General features: G+C 41.1%; 1 protein-coding gene across 1 annotated transcript in view; it reads left to right on the top strand.

The window, feature by feature from the left end:
* LOC308697497 (NLR family CARD domain-containing protein 3-like) overlaps nucleotides 1-17,557 on the top strand; it is a 44,655-nt gene extending 27,098 nt beyond the window's left edge. Inside the window, exons 8-13 of the mRNA XM_081376787.1 lie at nucleotides 10,168-10,329; nucleotides 11,357-11,530; nucleotides 11,850-12,023; nucleotides 15,742-15,915; nucleotides 16,234-16,407; nucleotides 17,154-17,557. Of these exons, the coding sequence (XP_081232913.1) occupies nucleotides 10,168-10,329; nucleotides 11,357-11,530; nucleotides 11,850-12,023; nucleotides 15,742-15,915; nucleotides 16,234-16,407; nucleotides 17,154-17,160 (865 nt within the window). The 3' untranslated portion in view covers nucleotides 17,161-17,557. The remainder of the gene's footprint in view (nucleotides 1-10,167; nucleotides 10,330-11,356; nucleotides 11,531-11,849; nucleotides 12,024-15,741; nucleotides 15,916-16,233; nucleotides 16,408-17,153) is intronic.
* The last annotated feature ends 9,586 nt before the right edge of the window (nucleotides 17,558-27,143 follow it).

Here is a 27,143-nt window from a genome sequence, read left to right as displayed (position 1 = left end):
TGATTCTTGTCTCTATTCTGTTATCTCTGTTCTATTAAAGTCAGTTTAAGGGTGACAGATCAATCTCACCGGAGTCCAGCTGTGTGTCCATGAGGAGTGACGCGTCTATGTTGGCGGCAATCAAATTTGAGGGAAAACACACATCAACTGATCTGAGGTACAACATTTCATAGATAGATAGATCTTCTCGAGTTGCATACATGCAAACTTTGGAAAAAGACTCTCAGACAGGTTTGTTCTATCCATTTATTTTAATAGAGGAAAACAAGATACATTTATTGTATTGAACCACAAAGGCCCTCAAAAATTAAAGAAAAAAACTGCTTTGTATTAACTCTTGTTCACAAAGCAGTCTGGTGTAATATGATTAGCGCAGCCGCAGACATTGATGATTTTAGGTAACTTGAGCGGCAGATTCCCATCATAATCAAAATGAATCCACTGCGTCTTCAGTGGCTCAGTTGCCGGGAGTAAATGAAGAGTCTGATGCTCACTCTTACATCCAACAACATCACACCTGGCTTTCTTAGTAGGGAACTGAGGCATTTTTCTCATCACTACAGCTGCTCCAGCACGTAGAAAATGGCAGACTGTGTTCAGGTCACTGAGGGCGGGGTTTATCAGCATTAGTGGGCGGGGCCTTGGCATTTTGTGACTCTCATTTAAACAGGTTGTAACAGTATTATTACGCATCTTGTATATAAAAATAATTTTTAGGGGGCCCTTGACTTTTGGGGGCTCAAAGCGGTCGCTTACCTTTGCCTAATGGAATATATGAAGCTAGAATAAAACTGTTTTTGTTGTTGTTTAAAGGGAAAGGGTCTGTTCTTTCTTTTGATATATTGCATGTTCAGATATTAATACAAAAAATATTTCTGGGGCTATGAAAATGTTGTGAAAATGGTCAAAAACATTGGCGGTGGGTGGTAACTTAAAAACAAAAAAAGCTGGCAGGGAAAGAGTTAAAAGACAATGTTCTCATATGGAATTTATTTTCATGTAAAACCAACCATATTGGTTCTGGTAGAGAATAACTCTATTATTTATATTATTATTTAATATATAACTATAACTATTTCTATTCTGTTGTTGTATTAAAGTCAATGTGAGGGTGAAAGATCAATCTCACCGGAGTCCAGCTGTGTGTCCATGAAGAGTGACGCGTCCATGGCAGAGCCAATGAAATTTGAAGGGAAACACACATCAACTGATCTGAGGTACAACATTTTTGTTTAGACAGACAGAGAGACCACAGACACCAAAAAAAAAAAAAATACATGTATGGGATCATTTGGCAAATATGGAAATAATAGAAATAGGTGATGATATTGTGTAAGCATGTATAACTCAGTGACTCACACTATTATAAAGCTCTGCAATAGCAGGAGTCGAGCACAGGATCGGGTCTCCTCTCACAGCTGATCCAGAGCTTCAGTCCTGATGTTTCACTAACATCTACTGACCCACAAAACGCCTCGGGTTACTATTGTATTGTATTGTATTGTACCTGAGTAGGGAACGAGACACTGCATCGTAATCGACGCTTTGGGGAATGCCTTCAGCCTGATGCGTCTGAAGTCTGTAGTGGAACTACTCCAATCTTGATTGGTGCTGTGTCTTTCATCACTCGTGACGTTGCACGTGACAGTGATCCGGAAGCTATGAAAGGACATCGGAACATAGCCGCGTCAGCTTTTGAAGGGTCGAAGCAAGTCGTTCTCAGGAGCGCGAAAAGTGTGGCCGAGGGATGCAGCGTCTCGTTTCCTACTCAGGGAAAGAGGGTTACAATAGTAACCCGAGGCGTTCCCTTTCGTAAGGGAACTCCCGCTGCATCGTACTCGACGCTTTGGGGAACGAATACCAACGCCGCCACACTGAGAGAAATACACCCTGGTGTAAAGCATCTGGCACACTCACGGACAATAGAAATGAGTAGAGGGCAGATCCAACAAGCTTGTCATAAGATTTGGCGTAAGAAGGGGAGGTCTGGAGCCAGAGGCTCGACTGACCTCATGGATGGGAACCCCAGACAGTAGAAAGTATTAGATAAGAGGTGAAGGCAAAAGCACACCTTGTACTTCAGATATGAGTGGTTTCTGCAGATAACCAACTGTCTAATTGATGAAGGGGAATAGCTCCTAACCCTTGATACATCACTAGATGGATTGACTCCTCCCAGCCCGAGGCCTAACATAGGAACCTCCAAGGCTAAGACCTTGACCAACCGACACATGCGATGGAGGATGGAATACCTGAAGAATCATGATATTGCCTACAGGCACCTCGGTACCGGGGCAAAAATAATGTAGAGTGGCTCCCACGCTAGCAAGTAAGAGGGGGCAGCACCACCACTCTTCCTGGGAGTAAGACGAGCAGGAAGCAGACTCAATAGATTCTTATACAACCCCAAATCAGAAAAAGTTGGGACACTGTACAAATTGTGAATAAAAACAGAATTCAATGATGTGGAAGTTTCAAATTTCAATATTTTATTCAAAATACAACATCGATGACATATCAAATGTGTAAACTCAGAATATATATAATTTTAAGGGAAAAATTAGTTGATTTTAAATTTCATGGCATCAACACATCTCAAAAAAGTTGGGACAAGGCCATTACCACTGTGTGGCATCCCCTCTTCTTTTTTATAACAGTCTGCAAACGTCTGGGGACTGAGGAGACAAGTTGCTCAAGTTTAGGAATAGGAATGTTGTCCCATTCTTGTCTAATACAGGCTTCTAGTTGCTCAACTGTCTTAGGTCTTCTTTGTTACATCTTCCTCTTTATGATGCACCAAATGTTTTCTATGGGTGAAAGATCTGGACTGCAGGCTGGCTATTTCAGTACCCAGATCCTTCTTCTACGCAGCCATGATATTGTAATTGATGCAGTATATGGTCTGGCATTGTCATGTTGGAAAATGCAAGGTCTTCCCTGAAAGAGACGATGTCTGGATGGGAGCATATGTTGTTCTAGAACTTGCCACACGCACTCATGCAACCCCATACCATCAGAGATGCAGGCTTCTGAGCTGAGCGCTGATAACAACTTGGGTTGTCCTTGTCCTCTTTAGTCTGGTGACATGGCGCCCCAGTTTTCCAAAAAGAACTTAAAATTGTGATTCGTCTGACCACAGAACAGTTTTCCACTTTGCGACAGTCCATTTTTAATGAGCCTTGGCCCAGAGAAAACGCCTGCGCTTCTAGATCCTGTTTAGATATGGCTTCTTTTTTGACCTATAGAGTTTTAGCTGGCAACGGCGAATGGCACGGTGGATTGTGTTCACCGACAATGTTTTCTGGAAGTATTCCTGAGCCCATGTTGTGATTTCCATTACAGTAGCATTCCTGTATGTGATGCAGTGCCGTCTAAGGGCCTGAAGATCACGGGCATCCAGTATGGTTTTCCAGCCTTGACCCTTACACACAGAGATTGTTCCAGATTCCCTGAATCTTTGGATGATATTATGCACTGTAGATGATGATAACTTCAAACACTTTGCAATTTTTCTCTGAGAAACTCCTTTCTGATATTGCTCCACTATTTTTCGCCGCAGCATTGGGGGAATTGGTGATCCTCTGCCCATCTTGACTTCTGAGAGACACTGCCACTCTGAGAGGCTCTTTTTAGACCCAATCATGTTGCCAATTGACCTAAAAAGTTGCAAATTTTTCCTCCAGCTGTTCCTTATATGTAAATTTAACTTTTCCGGCCTCTTATTGCTACCTGTCCCAGCTTTTTTGGAATGTGTAGCTTTCATGAAATCCAAAATGAGCCAATATTTGGCATGACATTTCAAAATGTCTCACTATCAAATGTTGAAAGTGAGACATTTCAAAATGTCTCACATTCAACATTTGATATGTTATTTATATTCTATTGTGAATAAAATATAAGTTTATGAGATTTGTAAATTATTCCATTCCTTTTTTACTCACAATTTGTACAGTGTCCCAACTTTTTCTGATTTGGGGTTGTATATACTCATGTGTTTCAACCACAGGACATGATGGGTGCCAGGGATAACCCATCAGCCTGATGCCAATAGGCTGGATGATAGGATTCATCCTCCAATCTACAGGAATATGGAGTTTTAGTGGGAATGTCCCTACGTTCCCACCCTTAGAGGCTTGTGGAGGGCACCGAGGCCACCACAGAGGCCCTAAGCATGAACGGGAGATCCCGTTAGAGAACAGGATGGAACACCAGTACTGAAGCCAGTGGGCAGTAATTAACTAGGTTCAATGCCGTCCCTAACTTTACACTTTTAGTTCCTAGTAGAGTGGGGTTCTAGAGTGGATGACCTGACCACCTCAGTGGAAAGAGCAACCTATTTATGGGTCGGTCCCCCTCAGGGGCCAGACCCATAGTCTCCATAACTCCGGCTGTGGATGAAATATTGTACCACCGTCCTGAGAAGAAGATCTCTCCTAATAGGGATTTGCCATGGAGGACTTTCCAAGAGACTAATAAGGTCCGAAAACCAAATTCGGGCCAGCCAGTACGGAGCTACAAGGAGTAATCTCACACCATACCTCCTGACCCTCTCCAGAACCCCAGGGAGCAGAGCGATCGGGGGGAAAGCGTACAGACATGACCTCGGCCACATCTGTACCATGGCATCCAAGCCCAAAGGAGCTGGATGTGAGAGAGGGTACCAGAGTGGGCAATGAGAGTTCTCATGAGAAGCGAACAGGTCAACCTCCACCCGGCCAAACTCTCTCCATATAAGCTCAACCACTTCAGGGTGGAGCCGCCATTCCCCAGGCCTCAGCCCCTGCCTCAACAGGATGTCTGCTCCCAAATGATCAACCCAGGAATATAAATAGATCTAACAGAGAGAAATTTATCCTGGGACGAAAGAAGAATCTGATGCGCCAGTCTACAAAGAGGGCGAGATCTCCAACCTCCTTGACGGTTGATATAAGAGACCACTGACATATTGTCTATCCTAACAAGAACATGATGGCCTCTGAGGTCCACAAGGAAGTGTGGCAAAAAGGGCAAAAAATACAGCCAACATCTCCAGCAATTAATATGCCATGAGTGATGATGGTCCTTCCAAGTACCTCGGGTGTAACGGTCCTCCATAACCGCACCCCAGCCCGTGAGGGACGCATCCGTAGTCAAAGTCTTCCTCTGACATGGTGCTCCCAGAACCGGGCCCATATTTTGAAGACCCCTTGGGGTATCTAAATATGCCATTATGGGGACCAGTCCCTCGAGACTGACCTCGGCTATAAATTTCCAAATGGCTTCGGTGACCTGAAGCAGCTAACTGGCAGGAACTAATCGAAATATTTTCTCTACAGACCTCCTGAGAGGCGGCGAACTCGACAGCAGACATCAGTTTCCTAAGGGCTGCATAATGGGGCGAGACTCTTGTACTTGCTCTCCTGGGGGAACGCCCATAAGGGTCTGCGTGTTACGACAAGAGCTCTTAGTCGAAGCCATCTTAACCCGAGAGACAGTCCTCAGACCTGTCTTTGGTATGGAGGGCTTTGTGCGAGAATGTTTCCTCTGACCCCAAGCCTTATACGGGGGGGGGGGGGGGGGCACAAGAGGCAACCTTCTCAAAGTATGAGGAGCTGGCGGCTGTCCCATGAGGCTGCCCCCTTGCAGCAACCCCATGAGACCTGGACTGACAACTGGGGATAGCTGATTGTCGCTCTGCCTCCTGAAGCCTCTTGACAACGGTTCTTGCCGCGTTGCCAAAGAGGCCAGAAGGTGAAAGGGGGGCATCGAGAAGGAAGGCCCTGTCCTTCTCCCCGATCCCCAAGCGATTTAGCCATAAATGTCTCTCTGAGACGACTAGTGCTGCCATAGAACGGCCAATGGCACGGGCCGTCTCTTTAATAATACGGAGAGATAAGTCAGCCACTCTACGAAATTCAGTAATACCATCGAGTGAGACCTCCCAGTTATCATCCACCTCTTTGAGGAGGTCAGCCTGGTATGCCTGTAATAACCCCATTGTGTGTAGGCATGCACCGGCTTGACCCACCACCATATATGCTTTCCCTAACAAATTCAATGTACGAGATTTGGAGGGAAGTGTCTGAGCTATCAGGGGCGACGCAATGTCACAAAATATTCCTCAACCCGAGGCATCACCTCATAACCATTCTCATTATATTCCCTAATGGATAAGTAAATATATACATGGGGGGAAAATAATTGAGATGAACATGGATTTTTCCATGATATCGATACCTCAGTATGGAGATCAGTAAAAAAGGGAAGGCTCTGACACGAAGATTGTGACTGGGTCTGCAGGAAGTGCTCATTTTCCATTTTATTTTTCTTAGTCGCTTCCTGCTTATTAAATGGCCATTCAACCTTTAATTTAGCCACTGCCCTGGTTACAACCTCCAGCAACTCCTCAATAACGGGAATATGGGGTGGCGAATCCCCCTATCCACGTGACTCAGTGTTGATAATATCTAACTCCTCGGATCCAGAAAAATCAAATGCTGTGTCTTTAACACGGTCAGAAGAAGCCGCAGCACGGGCTTCTTAACCGTGCGCGAGACCAGTGGAGCTGGTTAATAAACACTGAGAAAGGGTCGCAAGCGTCTCAGTATTATATGCCAGTCCCACGTGCGAATCCCATGAATACAAGCGGCGCGCTGCCTCAACAGACGCGGGATTGATGCACTGGGAACACGAGCCTGTTCTAATTGATCGAACAGGCTCAAACGGGAGCGGAGCTTTTTCATAGGTAACTGAAAACAGTTTGCACAGACAGCGCCCTCAAGCACTGCCCGTGCATGCTCCACTCCCAGACAAACAACACAGAACGAGTGCGTGTCATCCTCGCTCAAATAGCGTGGGCAAGGGGATGCACACCGCCTGAGTCGTTTCTCTATATTCGCCATATATATTAAGATAGACAGACAACACGAAATAAGACAATACAGTCACACAGGACGCTTGCTGAAGACAGAAAGCTGACGCGGCTATGTTCCGATGTCCTAATATAGCTTCCGGATCACCGTCACATGCAACGTCACGAGTGAAGAAAGACACACCACCAATCAAGATTGGAATAGTTCCACTACAGACGCATCATGCTGAAGGCATTCCCCAAAGCGTCAAGTACGATGCAGCGGGAGTTCCCTTACGAAAGGGAACACTGATAATCTGGACCAGAACAATACTGTCAAACTCAACAAAACTAAACACAACTAAATCACTTATTGGGAAACACAAACACAACAAAAGATTAAAAAGCAATGTTAAAAGATAGGTGGATGGATTGATTCTCTATGTGAGGTTTATCTACATGTACTGTAATATAATTAAGAATTCTTGTCTCTGTTCTTTTGTTTCTATTCTATTGAAGTCAAAATCACAAGGAGAAATCAATCTCACCGGAGTCCAGCTGTCTCACCATAAAGAGTGAAGCATTTATGACAGAGCCAATGAAATTTGAGGGAAAACACACATCAACTGATCTGAGGTACAACATTTCATAGATTGATAGATCTTCTTGAGTTACATGCATGCAAACTTTGGAAAAATAGATGTAACAGTTTCTGCTTCAGAGTCACATTTTTAAACTGTCACCTTTTGGCATATAATGCAACAAACATAGGTTTAATTTGCGAGTTGGACATGTGGGACATGTGCCCACCACTCTTTGCTAGGGTCGATATTGTCCCCAGCAACCAAAAATCTCGCAGCACGGATGTACCTGATACAAACGAAACAATCCCCGGTTCCACCTGACCAAGTGTTGAGGTGTCCATGAGCAAGACACCTAACCCCAGCTGCTCCCGACGAGCTGGATGGCGCCTTGCATGGCTGACACCGCCGTCAGTGTGTGAATGTGTGGCGCTTTGGTGGTCATAGGTCTGTGAAAGCTCTATATAAATGCAGTCCATTTACCATTTACTAAAATTATTTTATTATTAAAGTTATGTTAAAGTGTTAACAGGAGTGTTGAGGTGCTCATTGGCGCCCCTCTATCTGGCTCTATATGAATACTATATGAATTGTTGTCTCTGTTTTCTTGACTCTGTTGTATTGTCTCTGTTTTCTCCGTGTTTGTCAATAATTAGTGAACAGTCTATGGACACTCGAGGAACATTTAGGGGAAGACACATGTCATCTAATCTAGTACAACATTTCTGTCTAGACATAAAGATATTTCACTACCACTTTTACTAATTTGTTGTAATCTATTAATTTATTTTTTCAGTCGTGATTCTCAACTGGTCCAAAGCACATGTAAATCAAACCTGCTGAAGAAGTTTCAGTGTCTGTATGAAGGAACAGCAAAGCAGGGAAACCCAAAACTCCTGAATGAGATCTACACAGAGCTCTACATCAAAGAGAGTGAAAGTGGAGAGATCAATAATGAGTATGAGGTGAGACAGATCGAGACACAATCCAGGAGAGCAGAAACAGAGGACACACTGATCAAATGCAATGACATCTTTAGACCTTTACCTGGACAAGACAAACCCATCAGAACTGTGCTGACAAAGGGAGTCGCTGGCATTGGAAAAACAGTCTCTGTGCAGAAGTTCATTGTGGACTGGGCTGAAGGGAAGGAGAATCAGGACGTCCAGCTCATATTTCCACTTCCTTTCAGAGAGATCAACTTGATGAAGGACAAAACACTGAATCTTTCAGATCTTCTACATGTCTTTTTCCCTGAAACAAAAGAAATGGAAATATCCAGTGATGAATATAAAGTGTTGTTCATCTTTGATGGTCTGGATGAGTGTCGTCTGTCTCTGAACTTTAAGAGCGAAGTGAAACTGTGTAATATATCTGAATCAGCCTCAGTGGACGAGCTGCTGATGAACCTCATTGAGGGGAATCTGCTTCCATCTGCTCTCATCTGGATCACCTCCAGACCAGCAGCAGTGGATCTCGTCCCCTCTGAGTGTGTCCATCGAGTGACAGAGGTACGAGGCTTCAATGAGCCACAGAAGGAGGAATACTTCAGGAAGAGAATCAGTGATCAGAGTCTGGCCAATACAATCATCACACACCTGAAGTCCTCGAGGAGCCTCCACATCATGTGCCACATCCCAGTGTTCTGCTGGATCTCAGCCACTGTTCTAGAGGAGATGTTGAGTGAAGCAGAGAGAGGAGAGATTCCCAAGACTCTCACTCAAATGTACACACACTTCCTGATCATTCAGAGCAACATCAAACATGAGAAGGACTATGAGAAGAGAGTGAAAGATGAAGACATGATTCTCAAACTGGGGAAACTGGCTTTCCAGCAGCTTGTGAAAGGCAACCTGATATTCTATGAGGAAGACCTGAGAGGGTGTGGCATTGATGTGACAGAAGCATCAGTTTACTCAGGATTGTGCACTCAGATCTTCAGAGAGGAGTTGGGCTTGTATCATGGGAAAGTCTTCTGCTTTGATCATCTGAGCATCCAGGAACATCTAGCAGCTCTATATGCACACATTTACTTTACAAATAAGAACAGAAATGTGTTTGACAAAACCAAACAAAGTTTATTTTTTAAAATCTTAAACCAGAAGAAATATCATTCATTATCTGAGCTGCATCAGAGAGCTGTGGATGAGGCTTTACAGAGTAAGAATGGACATCTGGACCTTTTCCTGCGTTTCCTTCTGGGTCTCTCATTGAAGTCCAATCAGACTCTCTTACGAGAACTTCTGACACAGACTGGAAGCTGCTTCTACAACAAAGAGAGAACAGTTCAGTACATCAGACAGAAGATCAGGGAGTATCTTTCTCCAGAGAGATCCATCAATCTGTTCCACTGTCTGAATGAACTGGGTGATGATTCACTGATGCAGGAGATCCAACGTTATCTGAAATCTGGAGAAATAGGAGGAACCCAACTCTCCTCTTCACAGTGGTCAGCTCTGGTTAATGTGTTGCTGACATCAGAGCAGAAGAGGGATGTATTTAATCTAAATCAGTTTATTGGAGCACGAAATACAGCAGATGAAGTTCTTCAGAAGCTGCTGCCTGTGGTTAAAGAATCCAGATCAGTTCAGTAAGTCACTCTGACAACAGTCATTACACTGATAAAACATGATCATATTTATGAGTTTAGCATGTGCTTTTGTACCTAAGGAATACTGTAAAATGAGAAATGCATAATATCATTTATATCAGTGTTTCCTGAACTGAGAGACTGAAGAGTGTCATTGTTCTCTACAGGTTGAGGGATTGTGGTGTTACAGATGAAGGTTGTGCTGCTCTGACTTCAGCTCTGAGATCAAACCCCTCACACCTGAGAGAACTGAGTCTGACATTGAATAAAGTAGGAGATTCTGGAGTCAAGCAGCTTTCTGATCTACTGCAGGATCTGGAGATACTGAGGTAAGATTGTATAAAATTTCTCATATGGTAAATAATGATTGTGTTACAAATCTACCAGGCTCTCACACCAGCCAATCACAGCGCACTCCCTCACCTGAGTTCTAATCACACACACCTGCACCTCATCATCAACCTCATGACTGCCACTATTTAGACACACACTTCACCAGTTCATTGTCCGGTCTCGTTTGTATGAAGAGGACTACTTACCCTGCCTTACTGACTACTACCTGATATCTCCAGCGATCCTTCTCCAGTCTCGTCTCCATTCTCCTCCGTGTCTCCAAGTCTAGTGTTGTTCAGAGTTCCAGCCTTCACTGCATCATCTACCAGTCATCACACCCATCAGAAGAAACATGCTATTCACTGCCAGCATCCCGCTCTCCAAAGTATCTTTGCACTTTCCACTTACCTGCTTTTAGTTCATCCCCTCAGTTGTTGTCTCAATAAACTCCCTATTAACTTCAATCTCCTTCTCTTGAGTCTGCTTCCGTACAGATTGCCATACAAAAAAAATCTACTATGATATTACTAATGAGAATGTTGCTTTTATTTTCATTAGATTCTTTCCAATGTGTCTGACATCATGTTACAATATTAATGATTAAACATGATTGGATGATGTAAAGATGTGACAACCGTGTTCATATACAGATATGTTGATGATTTTGGGTACTTGCATAAAAAAATAATATTCGGTTACACGTTATTTTAAGGTGTCATTGTTACAGTGAAATTATATATTTAATAACTGAGTAATATTAAGCAACCACATGTACTTAGTATAGGATAAGGGTAGGATTAGGATTTGGTTAGTTACATGTAATTATGCATAATTTACCTGTTATTACTATGGAAAGTTCATGTAACATATGTAACAAGGACACTGTTAAATAAAGTGTAATCAAATATTCTTGCAATTTTTATCAAATGTTGCCGTGGATTAAGTCTCTGATTATGAAGTTCCTGCTGATCTGAAATGTAGATCCTGAACTGAAAGACTGAAGAGTGTCATTGTTCTCTACAGGTTGAGTGATTGTGGTGTTACAGATGAAGGTTGTGCTGCTCTAACTTTAGCTCTGAGATCAAACCCCTCACACCTGAGAGAACTGGATCTGACTGGAAATAAAGTAGGAGATTCTGGAGTCAAGCAGCTTTCTGATCTACTGCAGGATCCTCACTGTAAACTGGAAATACTGAGGTAAGATTTTATAAAAGTCTCACTGTCATCTGTTTTTCTCCTGTGGTGAATAATCAATGATATACAAAAATAATATACACAAAAAAGTTTACCATCAAGTAACTGAAAAGGATGTTTAATCTTCATTAGATTCTTTCCAAAGCTTCTGAGGTCATTTTACTTTTGAAAGTTTTACAAGTCAAAAACATGATTGTATGTCGTGAAGAGGTGACAACTGCTTTCATATATAAAACTGTTGAGGATAAATTCCTATATATTATATCATTTATATCAGTGTTTTTTTAACTGAGAGACTGAAGAGTGTCATTGTTCTCTACAGGTTGAGGAATTGCTCTGTTACAGATGAAGGTTGTGCTGCTCTGACTTCAGCTCTGAGATCAAACCCCTCACACCTGAAAAAACTGAATCTGTCAAGGAATAAAGTAGGAGATTCTGGAGTCAAGCTGCTCTCTGATCTACTGCAGGATCCTCACTGTAAACTGGAGATACTGAGGTAAGATTGTATAAAATGTCTCATATGGTAAATAATGATTGTGTTACAGATCTGCCAGGCTCTCACACCAGCCAATCACAGCACACTCCCTCACCTGAGTTCTAATCACACACACCTGCACCTCATCATCACCCTCATCCCTGCCACTATTTAGACACACACTTCACCACAGTTCATTGTACGGTCTCGTTTTTATGAGGAGGACTACTTAAGCTGGGCATACACTGTGCGATTCTCGTCCGATTGTGAGCCGGATTCTGACTCGTGCTACTCTTATTCGGGTCGTGCCGATTTTCTGCATGGTCGTGCGTCGTTTGTCGTGCATTGTTCGTGCAGTGTACAGGGGGAAACGAGAGGCGATTAACCTCTCCTGACCGGCAATCGGATGGTCGGATGAATTACTGGTATGTTAGAAATTTTGGTCGCTCCTCATGACTATATGGCACAGTTGAAGCAGAGCTACGAACCGTTTGCCCTAAACTCAGTGTTTTTTCCCTCACTGCGCCTGCGCGAAAACAGAAGTTTAACCATTTCGTCTCCAGCAAAAAAAAAAAAAAAAGAAAAAAGAGGGAGATCTTTAAGTTCTGTTGTTCAAACAAGCTACAAATTACTGTTGCTTACCCCCAGTTCATATTGCAAAATGGATTAACCATTACCCACGTCTTCCACCTGCGATGTACACTTTGCCTCTTTTATTAATTTGTTGAACAATGTTTTTGAAATAAAGTTGTTTTTAATTTTCATTGATGAATTATTGCAGTGTTTGGTCATATTATAGACTATTAATAATTAATTATATGCCTATAATTCATTGTAATCGACCTAAATGTTTTAGACAATTTTCAATAAGGAAGAGTAAGCTTCTATGTAATATTTTATTATCCTCACAGCGCGTTGGTTATGCAGTGATGCGCTATGAAATTATTGCGTGGCAATTTAATTATAATAGCCTATCAATTTAATAATAAAAGTAGCCTAGGCCTTCCCTAATAATAATAATAATAATATTACAATAATACTAATAATAATTTAATACATAACTTGGAAATGCTAAATCATCTTGATATTGTTAGCTGATGCTTGTTTTGACAATATCTCTGGATACATGATATCGTCTATAGGCGCAACCCAACACAAGGGTTTATCGTGCTGATTTGTGCATATTTCACACGTATAGTGTGAGCAGTGAAGTCACAGCTCGCCATTCAGACCGTTTAGTGTGAGCTCATAAATCCTGAGCTTTGGCTTTACATTGCATGCGATCTACTCGTTCAGTGTGAGTAGGTACCTTGCTGAAATCACAAAGACATCGCACAGTGTATGCCCACCTTTACCCTACCTTAGCTCAGTTTTTGTCTCAATAAACTCCCTAATAACTTCAATCTCCTTCTCTTGAGTCTGCTTCCGTAACAGATTGCCATACAAAAAATCTACTGTGAAATTACTAATGGGAATGTTGCTTTTATTTTCATTAGATTCTTTCCAATGTGTCTGACATCATTTTACAATATTAATGATTAAACATGATTGGATGATGTAAAGATGTGACAACCGTGTTCATATACAGATATGTTGATGATTTTGGGTATTTGCATAAAAAAAAAAAATCGGTTACACTTTATTTTAAGGTGTCGTTACCGTGTAATTATATATTTAAGTACTGAGTAATATATTAAGCAACCACATGTACTTAGTATAGGATAAGGGTAGGATTAGGATTTGGTTGAGGGTTAGTTACGTGTAATTATGCATAATTTTCCTGTTATTACTATGAGAAGTTCATGTAACATATGTAACAAGGACACTGTTAAATAAAGTGGATACTGATAAATAAAGTGTTATCGAATATTCTTGCAATTTATATCAAATTGAAACTAACCCGCTCAAGCAGTTTTTTAGAAGCGGGTCTGAACCTTAGACTGGACCTGTTAACCTGTTAAGCTGCAACCCCACTTTTGAAAAATCCCAAGAAATGACATACCCAAACTGAAACAGATACAGTTCATGAACCCTTTGTACTAAAAGCACAAGTATGATCTCATTTGAAAGCTGACACCTGGCAGTTTATTGTAATGTAGAATTAATTATTGTCATAATGACAAAAATTGTTATAAATAGCTTCAAAGTTTTGTAAAGTTATTAGAAATTATTTTTTATGAAACATCCTCATGAAAATAAAATTGAAGTTGGCCCTGGAGCAGTCTAGAAATGCACTACAGCTAATGCCACATGTCTAAACATTTTATGTTTAAAATCTTAAGATAATAAGTCCAAAACTCTGTATTTAGTGAAATGTTTTTCAAGACCATGTCATGTGACTTTATTTTGATTTGATGCTAAAATGCTACTGATATTTAGTGTCATCTTCTTACCATCTATGCAGTATATTGTCTTTATTGTTTTGTGGTGCAAACGAGCCCCATTCAGTCTCAGTCTCCCCCTGCACACATTCACACCTCTCCAGCCAGGTTATGGCTCTAAATATGCATTTCTTTTGTCTGCATTAGTTACTAACGACTGGCTATTCACATGCTATTCATATGGTTTCAGTCACTAATTTATTTTCTCAAAGTTCACCCTTACATTCTAAACTGTTTTAAATGCATTTCTTGAATAAAGAAACATTTCAGTAAGCGTTCAAAAATAATAAAAATATAACTTCTAGGTGGCAGGTGCACCTAGGGCTAGCTAGCATGTTAGCTTAGCACACCATCAATACACGACAATTTATGAGATTAAAACCATGTTTGTGCTTATAAACTTACTTTATAAAGCAAATCGGGTATTTTAAATAATTTTCTGTGATCTAATTTGGCTTCAGATAAAAAAATCAGACAGAAAATATACTATTGTATACTGTTCTGCACAATGATAGTCTATATAGATTAGCATTACATTATAAATATAATCTATTATTATGGAAATACCTGGCATGGATTGAAAAACACAGGTAACTCAAATATCATAGCAAACATGTTTATTGTCTTCAAAACGACTGTTTCTCCATGTTACAGCGCGATCTGTTGTTAGCTGTGTGTGTGTTCGAGGCTTCCTGGATTGTCACATGATTATGGCACTTCTTCATGTTCTAATACTGTGCACAGGGCGGCGAGGGCGCCCTCAGGCTTTTGGTATGAATTGAAAACGCATTAACAGAGTATACAAACGCTCATAATGATTACATCGACGCATTTGGGTATAAATTCAATAAATATTATTCCTGTCTATAGAAATCTGATGTAAACCTATGAGAATATATCAATATTTCTCCAAATCTGCACATTTTTTAGCTAAAAGCCCGGAAGGACGTTGTTTTGTGTATCGCTGTCATGACGACGGCGCGGGAGTTTTTTTATGAATGAAAGCGGCTGACGCGCATAATTCATATCAAAGGTATCGACTCATTTTTTCATTTCATAACTCCTGACACAAATTAAGAAATAACTGTCGCTATAAGTTTCTCAGAATACAATAGTGGTCAAATTCTGAAACTTGAGTCTTATATCTTTGTAATGATGTATAGTTTGTCAAGGTATAACATTAAATCTGATAGTAACTTTGAACTATTTATAAAAAAAACCGCTTCAGTGCGCCCGCGCTCTGGCAACGGTTAACAGGTTAATGGTGCTGTGGATTAAGTCTCTGATTGTGAAGTTCCTGCTTATCTGAGCTGTAGATCCTGAACTGAGAGACTGAAGAGTGTCATTGTTCTCTACAGGTTGATTGGTTGTGGTGTTACAGATAAAGGTTGTGCTGTTCTGACTTCAGCGCTGAGATCAAACCCCTCACACCGGAGAAAACTGAGTCTGTCAAGGAATAAAATAGGAGATTCTGGAGTCAAGCAGCTTTCTGATCTACTGCAGGATCCTCACTGTAAACTGGAGAATCTGTGGTAAGATTTTATAAAACTCTCAACGTCGACTGTATTTCTCCTGTGGTGAATAATCAATGATATACAAAAATTATATATACAAAAAGTTTACCATCAAGTTACTGAAAAGGATGTTTAATCTTCAGTGGATTCTTTCCAAAGCTTCTGAGGTCATTTTACTTTTGATAGTTTTACAAGTCAAAAACATGATTGGATGTCCTGAAGAGGTGACAACTTCTTTCATTTATAAATCTGTTGAGGAGAAATTCATATATATCATATCATTTGTATCAGTGTTTCCTAAACTGAGATACTGAAGAGTGTCATTGTTCTCTATAGGTTGTGGTATTGTGGTGTTACCGATGAAGGTTGTGCTGCTCTGACTTCAGCTCTGAGATCAAACCCCTCACACCTGAGAAAACTGGATCTGTCATGGAATAATCTAATAGACTCAGATGTAAAGCTGCTCTCTGATCTGATGGTGGATCCACATTATAAACTGAAGAAGCTTTGGTGAGTAAATAAACCTGTTCATATTTTAATTGAAAGTAAAATTAGTTTCTTCTTAATTTTCTTTCCTTCTGATGGTGAATTACGCACTATAAACATGTTTAATAAGAGTTTGATTAATTATTTTTTTTTATAATAGTTTATAGCAGGGATGGGCAACTTCGGTCCTGGAGGGCCAATGTCCTACAGAGTTTAGCTACAACCCTAATCAAACACACCTGAACAAGCTAATTGAGGTCCTCAGGATTACTAGAAAATTACAGGCAGGTGATTTTTTTCAGGGTTGGAGCTAAACTCTGTAGGACAGTGGCCCTCCAGGACTGAAGTTGCCCATCCCTGGTTTATAGCAACAATTAAATATCTTCAAGTTTCTTTTTATTTCAAACAATTCAATATTTTGCTTTCATCACTGTTTTTGTATCCCTAAATTATGTATTTTGAGAGAATGTCAATAGCAATAAAATATAATGTTAAATATTTATTACTATAGTTTCTTTATTATAAATAAACCTGACCCAGTGACACAGAAAGAGGACAGTCATACAGGGTTATAGATAAGGGTCAATGGTCATCATTCATGGTGACTTAGAAGCAAAATCTAAATCTGAATGTTTAAAAATAGCTTTAACAATCGTACAGTATTATATTATAATCTCTTTCTTTATCATCTCAGTAGTTTCTTTTAGTTGTTCTAAAGTTGATAATGCAATAATGTTGCACACATTTGATTGTCTGTGTTTTACTTACAGGTTCTAGATGTTAGTCTGACCTTCTCTGGATCAGCTGGTGGACAATAAAGAGCCTCTACAGACACAATCACATTCAACAGAATCAACAGACACAAACCCACAGTGATCATCACACACACATGTGTTTGTGTAACTTCACAGAGTGATCCAATCCTTCATCCAAAGTCAAACAAGGAAATCTTTAACCAAATGAACTTCAACCAAATGAACTACTTCATTATCATTAGCAGAGTTATTGCTCAGTGAACAAACAACATGCTTCAGATTATTGATAAACGCAGTTATTCACAACCTAACCATAAGCTCCTCTGCACAATGGTAACGAATGGAAACTTTAACATAATAGAAACTCTTTAAAATGTCAAACATAACTGAACATTAAACATTAACAGATGTTTCCCTGTACTCAAAAACACATGAAATAACACTTAATTTCAAGATTTACTCTCCATTTCCAGCCATGTGCAAAGCATGCTGGGAACAAACAATGGTGTCTCTAAATAAAACCACATAATTGAGCTAATTCTCCAAAAATAAATAGGTAGCCCCTTTTCCTTAAATTTATCAGGCTAATCAGTTCCTCAATTCAAGCCTCAAAATTGTGTATGTTTCCTTAACTAGTTTCCATGAGATTAAATAATGATCTGAGATGTCATCGCTCTGCTGCAGATTTTCAACGGCATCAACACTGATTCCATGTGACAATATTAGATCTAAAGTATGATTACGAGAATGAGTAGGTCCTGATACGTGTTGTCTAACTCCAATAGAGTTTAGAATGTCTGTAAATGCTAATCCCAATTCGTCTTTTTCATAATCTACATGGATATTAAAATCACCAACAATTAGGACTTTATCTGCAGCCAGTACTAACTCTGATAGAAAATCAGCAGATTGTTTGATAAAATCTGTATGGTGCCCTGGTGTCCTGTATACAGTAGCCAGCACAAATGTTAAATGGGATTTATCAATTACGCTATAGATAATAGGGATGGCCCGATACCGATACTGGCATCGGGTATCGGGTCGATACTGCCCTCATATACTCGTACTCATAAAAATTCGCCGATACCACGCACCGATACCACGTACATTTTGCGAAACGAAACTGGCCGCCGCAAGTGCTTTGTCGAGGTGAACTGAGTCAAAGATGCACGAGCTGGTCGAGCACATCCCTTAGTTTAAACAGACATCAGTGGAAAGTTTGTTCAGTCGGATGTCAATGGCAACGAAATTAAACGAGGCATGTTGCTTTAGTTTATTATTGACGTTAACTGACGAGAGAGAGAGAGAAAGAGCGCGCGAGAAGCGCACTTCTGTTGAATGCTCTTTGCTGATCGACTCAGCACATGTTATTTGGATGAAAACTAAATCGTATATGTAGCCTAAGTAAAGTAAAACATGAACTGTTACCTGACTGAAGTATAATGAGTGGTTCCCAATCCCTACATTATTACAGGACGTGTGAAGGGTAAGAAGTTTCATGAACGCAAACATCCGAAGCGCGCGCCCCGCAAACCAGCGTATCAGCGCGCGAATACTGAATTAAATTGTCTTTCAGGTCTTGCGCTTGTACAGACGAATTCACACACAACTATGTAATAACGCACGTCTTGGTGAGTATCCTATAGTAAACAAAGTCAGTCGGTTATATCTCAAATGAACGTAGCATGTTCACATGCGGTCCGTGCGCTCGGTCTTAAAGGGGCAGCAGTTTGATAAACCTGCTTCTGTGTTTTAATGTTAATCAAACAAAGGACAAAGAAATACTGACTGCTCTTGACTAAATAGGCTACCCTTTTCAACTTTACAAAAATATCCATCTATATATAATTTATACAGTAATGAATATGCTTTTTTCACATTTGATTACTTTATTAAATTGTCTGTACCTGTTAGATCTACCTGTAGCCTTTCTTTGTTGTATTTTATATATTTGTCCTATTTGTAATTCGAATGTTTGTTTTTATTTTGTTACTGACTGCTTACTTGTTTTAAATTCACATTAATTAGGCTGCTAGTTTTTGTTGTAGTATCACAATTGGATTAAATAATTATTTCACTGGTTTTGACAAACATCTGAACCACTGACCCAGTCCTCAGCACTGAGCCCTGCTGAAGCAGCTCTAAATATATGCTGTGGCTATTAAATGAAAGATAAAATATGATAGAGCAATAGCATGAACAGTGACAGTAGGCTTACAGAAGCTCATACAATGCATTTTAGCAGGCTTAATTAAGCATGAAAATAGCTGAAAGAAATATATATATTTGATGAACGAATTAAGCCAACTAATATGATTTATAATCTTTTGGTTTATCTACTAATACATTTAAAAATTACAAATGCAGTGAAAATTCAGGTATCGGTTACGGCAGGGGTTTTCAACTGGTTCAGTGCCAGGGACCACCATTCTGACTAACAAGTAATCGGCGGCCCACTATTGTGTGTGTGTGTAGTGTGTGGATTCCTTTGTCAGATAGCACAGTAGGACGTCGAATTGAGGAAATGGCTTTTTTTATTTTTATGATTTTGTCTTGTCATTTTGCTGTGTAGCCTACTGAACCTATTCACTGCTCCATCAACGTTCCATGGCAAATATTTCCTTGTTTAAAATGTACGTTACTGCAAGATGCAGTTACTTTCCAAAACGCGATAAGCGCCGAACCTATTTTTAGCCTAAACGCGAATTCTCTCTCTCTCTCGCTCTCTCACCCTCAAATCACTCGCGCCTATCTCGCCAGATGCTCAATTCGCCTCATTCACGCGTCCGCGCCGCGCTAAACGCCTCATTCGCGCCTCAGGACCTCCAGATGCGCGTAAACGCGTCTTTACATTGACTTGACATGAAAATCACTTGCGCCAGACGCTCTTTTCGCGTTTGGTGTGAACGCAACTCACTCACTCACTCACTCACTCACTCACTCACTCACTCACTCACTCACTCACACAAGGTCATGTTGTGATTTGTTTTATGTAAAGCGGACAATGGTTCTACTTTTTATGGGTTTGACACTTTACTGAATGCCAATGTATTTATTACTGACTGACTTGCCTTTTTTTTAAGAAAAACGTTTTTTTTATGGGAAAAAAAGTGATTTTAATATTGAAATTACGTAGGCTGGAATGCATGTCACGGACCACATGCAATGCCGCCGCGGACCACCAGGGGGTCGCGGACCACCGGTTGAAAACCCCTGGGTTACGGTATCGGTATCGGTGAGTACCAAAAATTACAGTATCGGTATCGGACTCGTTCTGCAAAAAGTGGTATCGGGTCATCCCTAATAGATAACGTTACAGAAAATACCATCACTTCAAAAGAATTATATTTGAAACTAGACTTCTGAGTAATACTGAAGATTTTGCTATAAATGGAATATAAATCATCCAAGTGAGGATGCTGCACACTGGTGGTGGTTGAGGAGAGATCCCCTGATATGACTGTAAAGCGCTTTAGGTTCATTCATTCAAATGCCTCATTTATTCACTGATGATGCACTTTGTAGACAAATGCCAGAAATAAAGTCAAACTGGTTAGTAATAAGTGAAGCTGGTAATGCTGTTTGTGGAGTTGTTTAATCCTTTTCTGCTGAGATCTGGAGAGATTTAATGTCTTCTTTTCTCTTCAGTTGATTTCATCTAAGACTGTGACTGGAAGTCAGTTGTAGTTCTTGTGTTTCATCTCTTTTTACTGTTCTCTTTTTTTTCTTCAGTGATTCTGTTTAACAGGCTTGTTGAGACTAAGATCACTCTAATATACTCAGATTTTATGGCCTAAATAAGGACCAGTTCTGATTAATTTGCTTGTGGCATTGCTATGGCCTACTTGTGGTCCAGATCTGGCAAACAGGAATGGAGTGTCAAAGTGCTTCATTACATGTGTTACGAGGGTCAGATCATCACTCCACGAGTGTCAGATGTGGGCATACTGGGCCGACTGGGCTTTTGCTATATACCACTTTTTATTAGAACAGTAACAACAGAATCGCTTTTCAAAGCAAAACTTAAAACCTATCTCTCTGGGAAGCTAAGGTTTATGACTCCTGAGTCTAAATGGAGCTGATGTAAGCATCTAAATACGTGCTTTTTCTTGTATGGCTGTTGAATGTTTATCTGTTTTGGTCTTTTATCAGAACCTTTTATTTAATGTTGTTCAGCACAATGGTGGACAAGGATATATCCTTCCATATCCAGATCTAGTTATCTATGATCAGATCTTTTTTTTTTGCATAAAAGTGCTTTAATAACAGAATAACATAAAGAAAGAAACAAACAGAAGAGCATCTTCTGAATAATTTGTGAAAACTGCAAAATAATCATTCCTATTGTTCTGCAAATCTTTTTGAAAGTTGTTTTCTCTGACTATCGAACACATGCTGTATTCAAATGAGCTGAGAGAAATCTTCAGACCTAAACATCATGTTGCACAGTCCAATTAACACACTTACACTCACACTTAAGACTCATTTATTTCTTATATTGCACATTTAACAACTCATTGTCCAGAGGCACATTTATGCATGTATCAGACACTTTAATCAAAAAGTGTCATGGGCCTACCAGTTTTATGAGGTCAAGTGACCTCTCATGGTAATGGATGGAATAGCAGGAAGATTGGAGTGTGTGACCTCATTAATGTGAGACGATGATGTCATTATATTCAGACTGAATCAGCCTGTGAGTCAAAGACACAATGGGGTTGCACATGTTGTGGGCTTCTTAATCCAGAGACATCTTCTGTTGGAGCTATTGATGGGGCATTCTTTTTTCACACTATTCATACAGTAAACAATCTCAACATCACTTCGTGATTCCGGGAATTATTGTGTGATGGAGTTTAACTTGCTGGACAATTGACTGTGGATTCGATGAGGCCAGTACAGTGAAAAAAGAGCTACAATCAAGAATCTAGATGTCCTGACTGTATTGTGGATTTTAATGCCCAAGTGAATATGGCAACCGGAGTGAAGTGCATTGCTTGAGGGTACGTCATACTCATTGCATCCTTAAAGAGTTCAAGTTTCTTGGAAAGATATGGAGCACTCAGATCTAGAAGTACGGTCTGTTGCCTCCGTCTCAGCTAAGTCATCTTATTCTACTAAGTCAACTGGGTCAACCAAATCCTCTTGTTCATCTAAATCTTCAACCACTTCAAATGCTAGCATGGTTGCAGCCAAGGCACGTGCAAAGGCTGAGGCTGCCTTGGCTCGTGCTTCATTCTCGAAGAGAGAAATTGAAATAAAAACGGAAAAAGCCAGATTAGAAGCTACCTTGGATGCTCTGGAGAAAGAGCGGGAAGCAGAGGCTGCTCTAGCTAAAGCTGCTGTGATGGAAGCCGTGGCTGTAAAGTTGGAGTTTGAAAGTCAACGTATTACTCAAAGACTGCCTGAACAAAGCACACAGCAACGCACTGAAGAGTATGTGAATAGATGTAGTGCTAATGGTGGAAGCATAAATTTACCCAGACATCGATCTTCACATAACATTGGGGAGCTACAAATAGCTGCTCATAATTTGCCAGCAGACCAGGGATTAGAGAGAGAGTCACGCTCACAGAATCATCCACCGCAAAGCATTTCTGCACATGATGTCCATCTCAATCATCCTAATACCTTTAACAGTCATTTTCGTCATGCTGTGGATACACCAGTTGGCATCCCTTATTCTGGTCAACCTAGTCACAATCCATTCAGCCTTACTCATCAATATGGTGACACTTCAGCAGACTTGGCAAAGTATCTAGCAAGGAGCCAACTGGTGTCATCGGGCCTAACGAGATTTGACGAGAGACCAGAGAATTATCTAGCATGGAAGTCATCATTCATTGGTACCATTGAGACTTTGGATCTCACAGCAGGAGAGGAGATGGATCTCCTTATTAAATGGCTGGGTACAGGTTCAGCACAACATGCTCGACGTATCAAGTCAGTAAACATAATGAATCCATCTGCGGGGTTGAACGCGATATGGCAAAGGCTGGAAGATGTGTATGGATCACCAGAAGCCATAGAAGGTGCTCTGTTTGTTAAACTGGAATCTTTTCCCAAAATAGCACCCAGAGAACACCAAAAGCTTATGGAGTTAAGTGATTTGCTCTCTGAAATCGAATTTGCAAAGCAAGAAGGATATTTGCCAGGGCTGACCTACTTGGATACGGCCAGGGGAGTAAACCCCATAGTTGAGAAGCTTCCGTATGGACTCCAAGAGAAATGGATGATGGAAGGCTCTCGATATAAGCAGGAACATAGAGTTGCTTTTCCGCCTTTCTCTTTCTTTGCAGAGTTTCTGTGTAGACAAGCTAAAGCTCGTAATGACCCAAGCTTTCATTTCAACTCATCCTATATGCCCTCAAGTAAAAGGGACAGGTTTGGTGAGAGTTACAGTAATGATCGTAAAACAGTGTCTGTTCATAAAATGGATGTTATGTCCTCTCCCAAGTCTACTTCTATTGCTGAAAGCCCCGACGAGCAATGTCCTGTACACCACAAACCGCACCCACTTAAAAAGTGCAGAGGCTTTAGAGAAATGACAATGGAGGAACGTAAAGGAGTTCTGAGGCTACATAATATCTGTTTCAAATGTTGTGCATCAAACACACATGTAGCGCGACATTGTGAGGCAACTGTACAATGTTTTGAATGCCAGAGTGATAGACATCCATCGGCTCTTCATCCAGGACCAGCACCATGGCTTTTCAAGCCTCCTCTTTCCTCTGCATGGCATGGCGGGGAGAAGGAAGAAATATCAGAGGTTGATGTTTCACCCAAATGTACAGAAGTATGTGGAGAGGGCTTTAAAGGGAAGTCCTGTTCGAAGATATGCTTGGTCAATGTGTACCCAGATGGTGATTCCAGCAAAAGTAGAAGGATGTACGCTATGCTTGATGACCAGAGTAATAGGTCACTTGCACGGCCAGAGTTCTTTGATATATTTAACATATGTGGCCCTACAGTCCCTTTTACACTCAAGACCTGTTCTGGCGTAGCTGAAACAGTTGGTCGACGAGCTGTTGGCTACATAATAGAGCCTGTTGATAGTAGACTGAGTATTCCGCTGCCCACACTCTTGGAGTGTACCATGATTCCTGACAATAGGGATGAAATCCCTACTCCGGCAGTGGCTGCCAGTCATCGCCATCTTGAGCCCATAGTTCACGAGATACCAGAACTGGATGATAATGCTGAAATCTTGTTGTTGTTGGGCAGGGACTTACTAAGAGTGCACAAGGTCCGTAGACAAATCAGTGGGCCTCATGACGCAGCATTCGCACAAAGGCTGGACTTGGGCTGGGTAATAATTGGTGATGTGTGTCTGGGAAACACGCATCGACCTTCACAGGTTACTAGTATGAAAACGAATGTTCTTGAGAGTGGCAGGCCAAGTCATTTTTCTCCATGTGAAAGTCACTTGTCAGTCAAGGAAAATTTCATGTCTCCTTGGCAACACTTGTCCTTCCAAAGGAGTCTTAGTGAAAATCACCTGAAGGGGACCAGCGAGGATACAGGACCAACAAGGATACAAGGAGACATTGGTCAGTCAGTGTTTTGTCAGACTAAGAATGACAATAAGCTTGCACTGTCAGCTGAAGATCTCAGATTTCTTAGGATAATGGAGAATGAATTTTTCCAAGATTCCACGAATAGTTGGGTAGCTCCCCTTCCATTTCAAGAGCAACGGCAGTGTCTGCCTAACAACCGCTCATATGCCATGAGTCGATTCAAGTCTCTGAGCCGTACTCTCGAGAAACGTCCAGAAATGAAAATTCACTTCATGGAGTTCATGCAGAAGATCTTAGACAAACTCCATGCAGAGCTTGCTCCTCCAGCGCGAGAAGGTAACGAGTATTGGTACCTGCCCTTCTTTGGAGTGTACCACCCTAAGAAACCCAACCAGATACGTGTAGTTTTCGACTCTAGTGCCAAGTTTAATGGTGTGTCACTTAATAATGTGTTACTCTCTGGGCCAGACATGAACAACAGTCTGTTAGGTGTTCTTCTGAGATTCAGGAAAAATCCAGTAGCAATTATAGCCGATATCCAGCAGATGTTCCACTGTTTCCTTGTCCGTGAGGATTGCAGAGATGTTCTGCGGTTTTTGTGGTTTCGAGACAACGATCCAACGAAAGAAGTCGTTGACTACAGGATGAGGGTGCATGTGTTTGGTAACAGCCCCTCACCGGCAGTGGCCATCTATGGACTGCATAAAGTTGCTCAAGAGGGAGAAGATGAATATGGAAAAGATGTGCGCCACTTTGTTGAAAGAGACTTTTATATGGATGATGCTTTGAAGTCATTCTCTACCGTGGGGGAAGCTGTTGACATTCTTTCAAGAACACAGAAAATGTTAGCTGCTTCAAACCTCAAGCTCCACAAAGTAGCTTCGAATAATCCTGAGGTATTGGACGCAATTCTAGTTGAAGACCGAGCCAAAGACCTACAGAATCTCGATCTTTTTGTGGATGAATTGCCTGACCAACGAAGCCTTGGAGTAAGATGGAGTATTATGTCAGATGTCTTGACATTTCACATTCCAAGAATTGATAGACCCTATACACGAAGAGGAGTTCTTTCTATGGTGAATAGTCTTTTCGATCCGCTGGGCTTCTTGTCACCAATAACCATACAAGGACGGCTATTACTTAGAGAGATGACATCACAAGTCTGTGATTGGGATTCAAGTCTGCCTGAGAGTTTGAAAGAAAAATGGATAGCCTGGCAGAATTCTCTATATAGTCTCAGTGACATTCGTGTGCCTCGCACATACTCAACAACTCCTCTCTCTAAAGCTCAATGTGTGGATCTTTGTGTCTTTTCAGACGCTTCTGTCAAAGCCATTTCTGCAGTTGCGTATCTTAGAGCCACAACCAAAGATGGACATAGAGAAGTGGGGTTTGTATTTGGAAAGTCAAGGCTTGCTCCGCAGCCTGATCTTACCATTCCCAGGCTGGAGCTGTGCGCAGCAGTGATGGCCACTGAGATTGCAGAAGTCATTAATGAAGAAATAGACATACAATTAAATTCGATCAGTTTCTACACGGACAGCAAAGTCGTCTTGGGTTATATTAGTAACCAGTCCCGACGCTTTTATGTCTATGTAAATAACAGAGTACAAAGAATCAGACAAACAACTAAACCTGATCAGTGGCATTACGTGCCATCAGAAGAAAATCCTGCTGATCATGGATCACGCTCTGTTTCTGCTCCTAAACTTCTTGCTACCACATGGCTTACTGGCCCCCCTTTCCTTCATGGCAGTTTAACTCTGGAATCAAAGGAGCAAATCAGATTTGAGATAATTGATCCAGATGATGACAAAGAAATTCGTCCTGAGGTGAAAGCACTGTCCACGTGTGTGTCTGAGAATTGTCTGAGCTCAAACCGATGGGAGCGTTTTTCCAGATGGAAATCTGTAGTCAAGGCTGTAGCTCACCTCACGCATATTGCATACTGTTTCATTCATTCAACAGAAGATGGAGATTGTGCTGGTTGGCACATCTGCAAGAAGGGGATCTCTGTGGTCTCACTGGAGAGAGCAGAGAAGGAAGTTATCAGAAATGTGCAGCAGGAAGGTTATTCAGAGGAATTCAAGTGCATTCGATCGAACCGTAACCTTTGCAAACAAAGCCCACTTGTTAAGTTGAATCCTACCATTGATAGTGATGGTCTACTTCGAGTTGGAGGACGGATTTGCCATGCAGGTCTTGAGCTGAAAGAATCAAACCCTGTCATTATTCCTGGAAGGAATCATATAGCAACTTTGCTTGTAAAATACCACCATGAAAACGTTCAACATCAGGGAAGGCATTTTACAGAAGGAGCCATAAGAGCAGGTGGCCTGTGGTTAGTTGGAGGAAAAAGGCTCATTAGAAAGGTGCTAAACCAATGCGTTACCTGTAGGAAGCTCAGAGGAAAAGTAAAGGAGCAACAGATGGCTGATCTGCCAGAAGAACGACTCCAAGTAGACCCTCCTTTCTCTTACGTTGGACT

Source organism: Scardinius erythrophthalmus (genome assembly GCF_964197995.2).
Source record: "Scardinius erythrophthalmus genome assembly, chromosome: 10".
NCBI lineage: Eukaryota > Metazoa > Chordata > Actinopteri > Cypriniformes > Leuciscidae > Scardinius > Scardinius erythrophthalmus.
Note: the sequence above shows the minus strand (reverse complement) of the source record. Positions and strands in the feature narration are given on the sequence as shown.